General features: G+C 37.1%; 1 protein-coding gene across 1 annotated transcript; it reads left to right on the top strand.

The window, feature by feature from the left end:
* Window positions 1–4,620: 4,620 nt before the first annotated feature.
* On the top strand, window positions 4,621–8,327 carry cxcr2 (chemokine (C-X-C motif) receptor 2). The gene is made up of 2 exons (XM_055052971.1): window positions 4,621–4,764; window positions 6,520–8,327. Exons 1-2 carry the CDS (start codon window positions 4,693–4,695, stop codon window positions 7,579–7,581), a joined length of 1,134 nt encoding a protein of 377 aa, XP_054908946.1. The 5' UTR covers window positions 4,621–4,692; the 3' UTR covers window positions 7,582–8,327.
* The last annotated feature ends 4,395 nt before the right edge of the window (window positions 8,328–12,722 follow it).

The following is a 12,722-nucleotide window of genomic DNA, read 5'->3' as shown; positions in this document are numbered from 1 at the left end:
CTTATGGCGTCCTGTTGAAAATTAAAACAATTTAATATTTGCAGATGTAACAGCTTAAGCCTGATTTATGCTTCTCTTTCTTCATAAAAGTCTGAATTAGAGGTAATCAGCGCCATCTTGGTAGGCACTGATTATGACCGGACATATGGCTTCCAGACAAACAAAAGGAAAATATATTGACCCTCTTGGCTGAGAGAAAGATACATGAACAAAATGGCTGCTGTGCGGATCGACGGAGAAGGGAAATATTTACACTTAATTTGATGCTTATGTAAGATATATAAGATGAAATAAAGTCGAAACGTTACAAGCTTAGAAAATGTCCACTTTTTTCTTGAAAATTTCTGAGATTAATTTAAAAACGGATGAGTTTTTTTTGGCTAAAATTGACTCTTTTTATTCATTTCATCCACAACTGATTCTAAAAACAGCTTCGGTGCTGACGAAAACATCCAGCCATTTTTCATGGTTTTTGGAAAATGAGCCCTTTCAAAAACCTCTCAAACGTTGACTCACAATTGACAGGCAGTGTACCATTTTGTAGCAACCCCAGCCTAGCTTAATCTGTCACCTACATGTTTGGTCATCTGAGTTTACCGTTGTCTGCACTGTACAATGGCTGCTGGAAACATTAAGGGTTCTGTTCTTTACAGAACCCTTCCAGAAATCACTTCCTGCATTCTTGTTGGTTGTGCAGGAGGCTCCACTTCTGCTTTTCAAAGATGTATGGTCATATAAGCGTGCATCTGTTTGCAGCAAGTGAAAATGTTGAGTGGGAGGCCATGGCCAGCAGCAGATTATTGATTTAAAGTGACAGGAGGCCCTAAAGCAGCTAAAATCTCATTACCTAAGAATGACATGTTGAATATGATGAGCATGTTTTGTATCGCCCATAGATCTATCCTAACCTGTTCAAGAAAGCATAATCTGTCATCTTCAAGTTAAAACATATTTATCTCAAGCTGTCAAACTTGATAATTTCTTTTTCACACATTTAGAAAAAGTCACTTTAATGCAGAAATTATTTTAAAGCTGATTTTTAAAAGCTGAAAAGTTCTTGTGAACAAAAGACTTTATAACTTCATGTACGTTACAAGAAAACTGTTTCTAAAGAAACTTAAGTCTGGTGCAGCCCTCTAGTGGGCATTTGTCTGTAAAATTACTGACGGCTTCTCAGTGAAAACATTTTATTTTGGATAACTTTAAAGCTCTTTTGGTTTGTGTGATTTCATGTAAGGTCATTTATAAATTTTGCTAGTTTTCCAAAGACTCGTTCAACTCGAAGAGATTTTTAAAATATTCAAACAACACTGAGGTGGAAAGATGTAATAATGGAAGGTCATAAGGTCAACCTGTCTGAAGGTCAACCTGTTTGAAGTCCAATGATCTACAAAGAGAAAATCCTTCATGACTGGAAAACATGTCAGACTGCTGGGAATCAGGGCATCAGTGGATGAAGTCAGTCTGAGGTCGAAGCGTTATGGTTGGAGATGGAAAAAACCCAAGAGCTCAATCCAGACTCTGCGTCAGCTGTTGTTTCCACTGTGCACATTGAGGCTCATTAAGGTGTATTTGGTGTTTGAAAGAAGCATTATTAGCATTTTTACCAAAGTTCTCAAAAAACAAGTTCAAACCGTCACTATGCTGTGACAGTTTATGAGACAGATAAATTGTGAAAAGATCAATCTCCTCCTTATTATTGCCGGCTGAAGAAAAACAACCAATCAGAGCCAGGGGGAGGGTCTTAGAGCTGTCAATCAAACTTGTGTACACGCTGCTAAATGTATCATGGAGGAGACACAATTCATATGCTGTAATCAGAGGCTATGCATTCATAAAAGGCTCTGCTGTCAGAAAGAAGATCTTATTGTGTTTTTATTGTTAGCACTGGAGGGGGCAGAATAACTTGATTTTTGTATTTATTTATTTATTTTCAACAGATTACCTCACACGTCACTGCCACAACATGCTGACAACTTCAACAGATATGGGACAAAATGTTCTAAAAGGTACATCCTGCGCTTTAAATACCACCAGAAATACCAGAAGTCCACTTCGCCTTATCTACAAGAGAATGAGTGAAACTAAAGTCTAAACCTGAAAAATAAAACTCCAAAATATTGTGACGGGACTTTCAGAAGGTTCTACATGCTGCATCATGCAAACTTTGTTTCTTCTGCAGCTTTACTCATTTATTTTTATCTTATTTGAAGGACATTGAAATTAAAACAATAGAAATGCTGAAAAACTCGACAGAGTCCAGGAGACATTGATCACTAAACTGAAACGTTTCAAGAAAATCATTTTAAGATTTGTAAAACTTGAAGACAGAACTTCAAATTGTTTTCTTAAGAAAGAACAGGAAAAAGGAAACAAAACCAAAATCGAGGAAACGGCAGTATCTGTTGCAGAGCCTGAAACCACAATTTAACTGAAAATAAGCCATGTATGACAAGGCAGATGTTGAACTTTTATTTAGTAGGCTCGGCTAATTTCACAATAGAAAATTGTTTCAGAAAATTTAATTTCAGGCTGCTGTGATTTTAAATGAAAATGTATTTTTACTCAGTCAGTTCAACACTTTCCCAGCGTTTGCTTCATGAAGGTCTTAAAAAGGGGAAAAACCAGATCTGCTTTTAGTGCATAATGTTTTCATCTGAAGTCAGATGAAGCTTCCACTGAGGTGGAAAGATGTAATCCTGTTATAATTTCAACCCACTGTCAGCTCATTCAGAGAACAAAGGCCTGCTGCTTCTTGGAAAACACATTTTCACATTTTGCAAAAGGATGTTTTTTAAAGGGCCGTCAGGGCAGGAAATGGCAGTCTCTGGTTTGAGCTGTTTCGCGTTCACCGCATTGAATCCGCTCAGCCCACACAGCCTCACCTTCTTACTTCAATTTCTCTCCCAAAACAAGTAATTCCAGGATGGACAGACATGTCCGATCAAATGCACCAAACCGACTGGACTGGCTCAAGTTTATCCGTCACCAAAAGCTTCAGTTTTGTTTCTGCAGCTCTGCATGCAAGGTGAACATGCACATTTGCAAACTTCCTCCAGGTAGATTTAATCAATAAACCTTTATCTACAAGACCTTTACCAGCTACAGGAGGTGAAGAGGTGATCAGTGTCACAGGAAGACTTCAAACCTCAGACCTGCAGCTGCACGGCTAAATAACAGTATTCAACTCTATCCAAATCTTTAAAATAATGTTTCGAACATTGAAAGACATTGAAAGAAGTGGAAAATAATATCCTGCTGCACAAACCTAATTAGGTCTCTGTTGTGCTGGTATGCCAGGATGGCTCCATGAACCCAACATGCCAACATTACAATTAATTGTTTACAATTAATTGTTGGTGATTGTTTGTCAACCAAACATTGAAAATTCAATGAGTCACTGCAATGATGTTGTGTGCAGAGGGAAAAGTTTGGAAAGCAATAAACAAAGATCAAACTTTCCGTTTCTTCCTGCTGCCTCTTCTGTCAGGTTGAAAAGACACACACAGGCCCAGCCCAGTGCGTGCTGGTCCCATACCAGTCCCCATGCTGGGGACCTCAGCATGGGGACTGGCGCCTTTATTCACATGAAGGGTTTGAACGTCCATCACAAATCTGATGAACCAATGATTACATAGATTTCAGGCCGCGATTAAAATGAGTTCTAATCGATTAACTAATAATGTCTGCTTTTTGTAGTGTTGCAGTCCGTCCTCCATCCAGCAGGGGGCTCCGCTGCCTGGTCATCCTTAGTGGAGTCGTTCATATAGGATTAAAGATGGCAGCTACTTCTGCAAGGGAAGGAGAAACGGTCCAAGCAGAGCCCGGTATGGGTTGTTTAAAATATTAATATTCAATAAACTCCGTAAGTCATCACATTATTAGCGCTTTATGAGCTGCTTAGAGGCGTCAAATAAAGCGGAGGAGACGATGGAGAAAAAATTGTAACATGATAAAAAACAAACAAACAAAATGCCAATTAATAAGATTTATTTTGAGGGCTAATCTCAGTTAATGCACTTTATGGAGATGAGTTTCATCTTCTGCATGAATATCTCCCTCTTCATGGGGAATTAAATGTTTCACATGTTTTAGTTCATGTTTTGTTTCTTAAATATGTGTGACTAAAGATGTAAGAAAACCACAAATTGCTGTATTTAATACAGACGATAAAATAATGCTAACATTGATTGATTTCTTGTTTAACATATTGTGAAAAATGTTCATGCAATGGAAATATGACAAGAGAAAACTCAAGTTTTTAAGAAACTTGAGTTTAATTGATTATTTGCATTCTTACTACCAACATTGCAGCTTTAATGCTTCTGCAAGAGGACTGGTTAGAAAAAAATGAACATTATTTCAAAAGGGAAGGAGCAGAAGAAACTAAAAAAAAAAATCATGTCTGCAGATTTGACTTGCAAGTCAAACTTATTTTTTCATCACCTTTGTGATTAAACTTGAAACTTGTTAAGATACAATCTGGTGTGTTTCCCCCAGGCTCAGATAATATCTGTGTTTTTTTTTTTTTTTTTTTTTGCACAATTTGAACTCTCACAGTTTGCTAATAGCAGCTGCCTCACCTCTCGCTGTGCAGACAGTCAGCAGGACTTCAGCCTGAAGGAAAGACTGCACCTCTTTACGTCTGCAGCTTTATTATTATTTTCACCTGTGCACAATAAGTCAGGAGCGATGAAGCTACTCGCTTTTTTAATGTGCATCATAAATTATCCTCTGCTTACAAATCAAGAGGAGAACACATCGGTATGGAATATTTTCATTTTCTCCATTTTTATGAAACTTTGTTTCCTTAATGTGAGCATTTGATTAGAAAAAACATTTTATATTTGCTTGTGCTAATATTTTTAGTCTTCTTAATAGTTATATGTCTTATTAAACATTTACTCAATTAACATATTTATTTCAATGCATCTATATATTTATATATATATATATATATAAAAGAAATATTTGAATTAGTATTTACGTATTTCAGCCCTTTAAACGAGTAGTATTGAGTCATTTCATCATAAAATCAGGAAATTGCAGCGGTTTCTGCAGAATGTGTTTGTGGTCTGAGCTTCATGCATTGTCAGGTGTGAACATCAAACTGAAACAATCATGGAAGAATGCTCCTTATTTATGCATTTATTTTGCTTTAAGTAAGAAGAGCAGACATCCAGCTGACAGGTGATGCAGTCACAGTAAAAAGATGATAAAATCTTCTGTAAAAGGAGAGCTGAGGAATTATAGTTTTAGTTTTTAATCCAACCTCAAGAGAACAAAAAAACTTCAAACATGCTTTCATGAAAATGAAAATGACGCCACAGTGGAAAAGCTCTGGGTTGAAATGCAGCAGCTTCCTGAAACCACCTTCAGTCGCAGAAACTCTCAGAAGTCATTTTCAGTCTGACTTTATCAACCTAACACATCATCTCCAAACAATGCTGCCCCTTCAAAGCTTCTACGAAGAATTGGTCCATATTGGACTCTAAAATATTTTATGTTGATGGTCTGACGCTCAATGGCTGCAAGGTTTAAAGGTTCTCTTGCTGCAAAGCAAACCCAAAAAACCAGCCGCCCGCCTGGTACCAGATGGTTACAGTGAAATGCTTTGTTTGGTTTTCTCTGAAAACGATGCTTTGCGTTTCGGCCAAGGATTTGTATCTTTGTCTCGTACTTTGAAGAACTTTCTCTCGTGATTCATGGAGGTGTAGCTTTGAAAACCATCATTTCTCTGACATTGGAGTGAATTTGATGGGATATTCTCCTCTGGGAATATTGGCAAACATCTTAAAAGGTTTCCACTTGGAAATAAGCAACAAATCCATTAATTGCACGATAATTTAAAACATTTGCATGATTTATCTTTTTTCTCTCTCTTTCTACCCAAAACTGGAGGGTAAAAGTGTTTAGTCTGGTGTTTTGGTCTCAACTTGACTTCATAATTCATTTTATTTGTTGTTTCTGTTTATTTATCTTGGATCTAAAATGTCTCTAAGTTCCAATATTAAATGTTTATGAGAATTTTAATACAGCGTTCTTGCATTTTCATGCATTTCCATTATACTACTTGAAAATTGTATCAAAACAACATTATCATTTGTCACAATTACTCCAGGGACAATCAATCATTTAGGAAATGTATTATTGCGACAGGCCTACTTTCTTTTGGTAAAGTGATGAACTTTAGAAATTAGCTGAAAATCCTTCACAGATTGAAGGACAGCAACAGTTTCATCTCCAAGTTTATTGCAGATGTTTAATTTGGCATGCAAACTCTCAGTTCCTTCATTTGCAACTTTTTCTGTTTTTTGTTCCCTTGAGGTTTGATTGAAATCAAAGGACCTGTTAAAGAGCAGATCAGGGCGTGAAGCAGTGGAAATACAACAGGATGTCATTTCTTTTCACCACGCCTGCTTAAAGTTTGACTGTAATTTATGGCAACTTCACTGAAACCTTCTGTGTTCACATCAGTTATTTCTGTCACCAACTACCACAATTCTGTTTTCATTTTAGGAAGTGGAACAAGGTTCATGGTTTTTTCCTGATAACAACACTTATGTCTATCCTGACTACTATGACAATGTCTCCCCCTGCGAAATACACGTGCCTGGATTTAACACCCTCGCCCTTCTGGTCATCTACATCATCGTGTTCGTGTTCAGCGTGTTGGGCAACAGCGTGGTGGTCTTCGTGGTCTGCTCTATGAGTAAAGGCAGAGCCAGCACAGATATCTACTTGATGCACCTTGCCCTGGCTGACCTCCTCTTCTGTTTCACTCTCCCCTTCTGGGCCGTCGAGTCTCACTACGGTTGGATCTTCGGTACCCTCCCCTGCAAGTTCATTTCCAGCTTCCAGGAGGCGTCAGTGTACAGCAGCATCTTCCTGCTGGTGTGCATCAGTGTGGACCGCTACTTTGCCATCGTAAGAGCGAAGCGAGTGTTGTCCTCCCGCCACCTGCTGGTGAAGGTGATCTGCGCCGTTGTGTGGCTGATGTCCGGGTTGCTGTCTGTACCCGTGGCAGTTCAAAGGGAGGAAATCCTTCATTCTGAACTGAACCAGTTCATTTGCTATGAGAACCTAACCGGGGAGAGTAGAGACCAGTGGCTGGTCGGCCTCCGGGTTCTGCGGCACTCTCTGGGCTTCTTCCTCCCCCTGGTGGTGATGGCGTTCTGCTACGGCTGGACGGTGGTGACGCTGTTCAGCACGCGCAGTCAACAGAAGCACAAGGCCATGCGCGTCATCCTGGCAGTCGTTCTGGCGTTCATTTGTTGCTGGCTGCCTTACAACGTCACCGTTCTGATAGACACACTCTATCGAGGCGGGTCGCTCGAAGAAACCTGCAGCATCCGCTACAGAGTGGAGGCCATGCTGGAGGTGACCAAGTTCATCGCCTTCCTCCACTGCATGGTGAACCCGGTGCTGTACGCCTTCATCGGGGAGAAGTTTCGGAACGAGCTGCTGACGGCTCTCTACAAACAGGGCATCATCAGCAAGAAGCTCTGGGTGTCTTACAGGAAGGGTTCTGTGGCCAGCGTGGCCAGTCTCCGGTCCAGAAACACCTCTGTGTCGGTGTAAGCTAACGCTGCATGGCCTTGATGCTCACTTCCAATATTTTGGGGGTTTTTCACGATCATTCATAATAATAAACCCAACTTCAATGATTATGTCCCCAAAGCGACCTGCTTGTGCCGAAGAAACCTGGACAACAAATCAGTAACAACATATAAAAATGAACATCAAATAACTCACCAACTCTTTGGTCACCTAGCAACAGCCTGTTGAGTAACTTGTGCAGCAGCAGTTTCAGGTTTTATTATAACTGTCTAAAAATAAAAACAGCACAGAGTGAGAGGAAAGTCACACCACCAGTTCGGCAGCATTGATCAGAAACCCTTCACTGCGTAACGTTTTCCAGCCAAACTGTCCTGCCTCTCTGTGACGTCACAGCAGTTTGGGCCGTTTTAGACTGAAAGAAGTACATTTGGGTCACATGTCCCTGCTGTGTGAACATAGCCATAAATATAATTACTGATGCAAAGATGCATAAATGAGATATTTAGAAGTATCTAGAGAATCCAGGAAAAGTGTAAACATTTAGCAGAAGTCTTAAAATCTATCTCTGGTTTTGTGTTTTTTGTGAATTTCAGCAGGTTGTGCCACGATGATTTCCATTGGGCGTATTAGTGGATATTCAGGTATATTTGGTGTTTAAGCTTTTAAATAGGAAACTATCAGCATTCTTCAAGGGTCCTGGATGTTTACCTTTTATTTTTTAAATACTTATTACTCTCAAGATAAAACGCACAGATGTCACAAAGCAAGGAAACTTCAGCTACTTTCAAAACATGGAACAAAAAAAAAAAAATATATATATATATATACACACACACACATATATATATATATATATATATATTATATATATATATATATATATATATATATATATATATTTTTTTTTTTTTTTTTTTTTTTTTTTTTTTTACATCCTGTCCTCAGCAGATTTCTCATGTCACAAGATTTTTTTTCTCAGGTCTAACGTTGAGATCTCTCAAGAACTGTGAATTCAAACAGAAAGTCAATTATTCAGACAGAGATACTTTAAGATGTTTCGTCTTTTAAAAACTGTTCCAAGATGGAGTTTGGAAGCGATGATTCCTGATTTGGCTTAAAACCATTGCTATTTTCTGTCGATGCATCAATTATTTAATCTCTTCAAATAGAAGTGATGGCGACGGCGTGTTACCATCAATGAATATCTCAACACTTACAGTCCGTACGACTAGAAACTGATGGTGATTCTGATGGAGAAAATAGATTGAGACAAACACTTTGTGTTTGATCAACAGGAAGCATCTCCATAGCTACAGGAGTTTTAGTTTGGTGCTTTGAAACGCACAGGAGTGCAACCACACCGTCTGCAAAGGCTCATAAGCAGCGATGTCACATCCATCTGCAAAACATCATGAAGCCGTTTTCAAAAACTCAGAACTTATGGAAAATCCTCCCAGGTATTAAAACATCTCCACTCACAGGAATCCCAGAAAAATTCACCCCAAGGTTAGAAGGTCAAAGGTTAAGAGCAATGACAAAAGAAAAACATGGATGTGCCTTAATAAAACATAAGATACCAGATGCAACGTCCTTTTGACCGATGAAGCCCAGGTAGAAATGGTTGTCCATGTTTGAAGACACCAAACACAGACTCTGGTAAAGCAGGGTGGTGGAGGAATGGTGATCTGGGCTTGTTTTGCAGATAAATGCTGTAGTATCAGATGTGAGGTGATGATTCTAGCAGTTGAAGCTTGACCAACATTGAGTTATGGAGGTATCTTCACTTCCATAGCCCATTATTGACCCAATGTTGGGAAAGAAGAAGCTGGACGTTTGCAGACGTCAAAAAGCAGAAGTGGTAAAAATGACACATTTTGTGTCCTGTGACCTTTAGTGTTGGATGACCCAGTCATTCTTAGAGGTTCTGAAATGTCTCAGTTTCTCCTAAAAGCCATTTAAAGTTCCCGTTGGCGTCAAACACCAATAAAGCCTCTGGCTTCTGCAGCTGTTCTCGATTTCATCAAGCGAAGTTTGACTGTTGACTCAACCTCATCGCACTCTTTAGATTCTGGGAAAGAATCGAATGTCAATGAGTTTGAAAGATCAAATCGACTCATTGACGAACGTTCAAAACCACGAGTTCACCAAGACTTTACAGTTGAACGTTTCTGAATGTTAGTGACACGTTTGAATAGCTTGTATTTTTAGTTGTTTTGCTGTTACAATGTTTCCTACTGATCGTGACTTTTTTCATCAGAAAAACAAATTTACAATCAGATAAGAGGAGAAGGTGGTGAAACTCGTTTCTGTTTTCACAACTGAGGAACAGCATGTGGCCTTTGATGAATGACTTTCATTTATACAACATTTCTGAGGAAACTGCTGCATCTTTTTATCAGTAGTCTCATCTCAAGTTTATTTTAAGGTTTTTTTTTTAATAATTGTTTATCATTGTTGATGCAGAAGTGTACTTTTCTGAACTAAATGAATGTTTTCTATGAATGGGAAGCAGCTTTCAGGATCTAATATGTACAGATCCAGATTTAATGCACAATAAATATATTTTTCTGTACCAGTCTGGTTTACTTGCAGAGCATCTTATGCAGGATCATAAACCTGAAGTTACTGACATTTGGTTAAAAGCTGCTTCATCCTAAAGGCTTCAGCCAAGTTCCTGTTTTTCTGTTTTTCTTTGCGGTTTGGAGGTGTTGCTGTTTTCTGACTTACTCGACACAAGACCTGTTAAAACCTCAGGCGAAAAATAATCACAGAGACAAAACATGCAAACTGTAGACCAAACTCTATTTCTCTTAAGGAACAAGTCACTACTGGAACAAATTAATTCTGGGGTAAAAGAGAAAAGAATAATAGATGTCATGCATCATGGGAAATAAAATATGTACGCAGTTTTGCACTACGCTTGATTAAAAAAAGGGAGAAATTAATAGAAGGATGAAATTAACCAACAGCTTCTGAAAGTTGGCAACATTCTTTAGTTTTCTCATTTTTAATTTTAAATTGATGCCAGAGAAAATATTTATCTTCCCAATGATCCAAATGCACATCAACGTGTCCATAACTATGCAGAAGATTTACTATTTTATTGTATTTTTTTTTATTATGTTTCCACTGATTCACAGCTCAACTCCCATCCTAAAATGTGAAGTTCGGCCCAGAAATTAGGAAATTTTAACGTATAATGAATCAAAATATCAAAAGTCTAATCTGCTGTATATCTGAGTGCGGTGGCGTGGGTTCAAATGGAAAAAGATATTTTTATTGTACCTCCTGCGTTCTTATCTAAATCTGCCTGCAAATTTAAATAAACCCACACAAAAAAACTCAAACAGATAATTTGATGAATATCAGGAGAGAAATGGGGGGAAAAAATCCCCAAATTACAAAATCCTTGCTATTAATAAAACAATTATAGATTGCTTAAAAGGCTGAACGTTGACTAGTAACCAGCATTTAAACTGAACTTTGAGTTGAATCTGAAGCTTTTACAACCTTCATTTTTCTTTTTACACATCATGCTCCGTGTGTTTCTCTTAATTACATCATCCTGCACTTTTACCACAAAAATTTATTTACACTGTATAACTTGATGTTCCAGAGGCTGCATAACCAACAAATCTACAAATTATCACCATAAATCTGAGTAACCAGTGACTATTTTACATCTAAAATCAGATGTTTCATCTGAAATAAGACAAACTGATTTAAACTTTTTAGCAAGATCAGTAGTAATTCCTTACTACTGATGAAAAAGTGAGTTACATTGGCAGATTATTTCACTTTTAACATTTTTTTCACATTTTATAAGTTAATTTAACTGACAACTGAACCAGTACTTTTTAATCAATATTAAGGTGTTTTGTTTTTTTTTTACTTAAAACAAGCTTATAAATCTTGCTAAAAAGTTAGTCTTATTTCAAATGTACCAAGATATTTGCACAAAAAAGCAGACCCAAATTATTTGGTAGAATTGTGTTTTGCAGTTTTTCTTGTTGTTTTACTAAATAAACTACAACTACTTGCTAATAATATTGTAGCAAAGTTCTCCTCTACCTTAAAGTGCACAAACGTCCATGCAAATTGAAACCAACATTTTGAAGCCGCAGTAATGATTTTAATTATTGGAGGTTTTAATAGATGAGCTGGAACAGGAACATCTGGCGCCATCTAGTGGGGATTTATGTGCAATCAAACGTTTATTCATATTCAACTAGTTAGAAAATGTTTTGGTTTTTCTTCCATAAACACTTTGTTCTTTACAAAACAACAGAAAGATCTCTGGACGACCCAAAAACCTCCAACTCTCAGTCACAAGCCTTTCATTCATAGTTCAGCTGCTTCAGCTTTAACAGCGCTGCATTCTTCTGAACATCATTTATTCTCAAATCTTGACTTTTCATAGTCTGTCAATATCATTTATGTCTGAATCTGGGTAAAAACAGGAGCTATTTAATCATGTACATGCAGTGTGTGCATGCCCTTGAGCCAGAACACGCATCATGAATGATTGGATAAAAAGTAAGCGTTTCCTTTTAATCAGTTTGTAGTTGGAAAATATGCATCAACATGATCAGATTCTCACTTTATTGAGCAGAAAAAGAAAATATTTCTACAAAAAACTGAAACGGGAGGATTTAAAACAAACAGCGAGAAAAAGTACATTTTCAAACTTCTTATGGTATTTAGGAAGACATAATTTTTTTTCTTCAATTTAAGCTTCTAATCTAATATATATTTTTTTTATCATTACAGAGTGGAGCGTTATTTATCTTCAATAATTATAAATGTTTTTGTGAGTTAAAGCAACAATAATTATAAATGTTTTTGTGAGTTAAAGCAACAATAATTATAAATGTTTTGTGAGTTAAAGCAACAATAATTATAAATGTTTTTGTGAGTTAAAGCAACAATAATTATAAATTTTTTTGTGAGTTAAAGCAACAATAATTATAAATGTTTTTATGAGTTAAAGCAACAATAATTATAAATGTTTTTGTGAGTTAAAGCAACAATAATTATAAATGTTTTTGTGAGTTAAAGCAACAATAATTATAAATGTTTTTGTGAGTTAAAGCAACAATAATTATAAATGTTTTTGTGAGTTAAAGCAACAATAATTATAAATGTTTTTGTGAGTTAAAGCA

This window comes from Poeciliopsis prolifica, unplaced genomic scaffold (genome assembly GCF_027474105.1).
Source record: "Poeciliopsis prolifica strain line A6 unplaced genomic scaffold, Auburn_PproV2 SCAFFOLD036, whole genome shotgun sequence".
NCBI lineage: Eukaryota > Metazoa > Chordata > Actinopteri > Cyprinodontiformes > Poeciliidae > Poeciliopsis > Poeciliopsis prolifica.
This window is presented reverse-complemented; position numbering and strand designations above follow the sequence as displayed.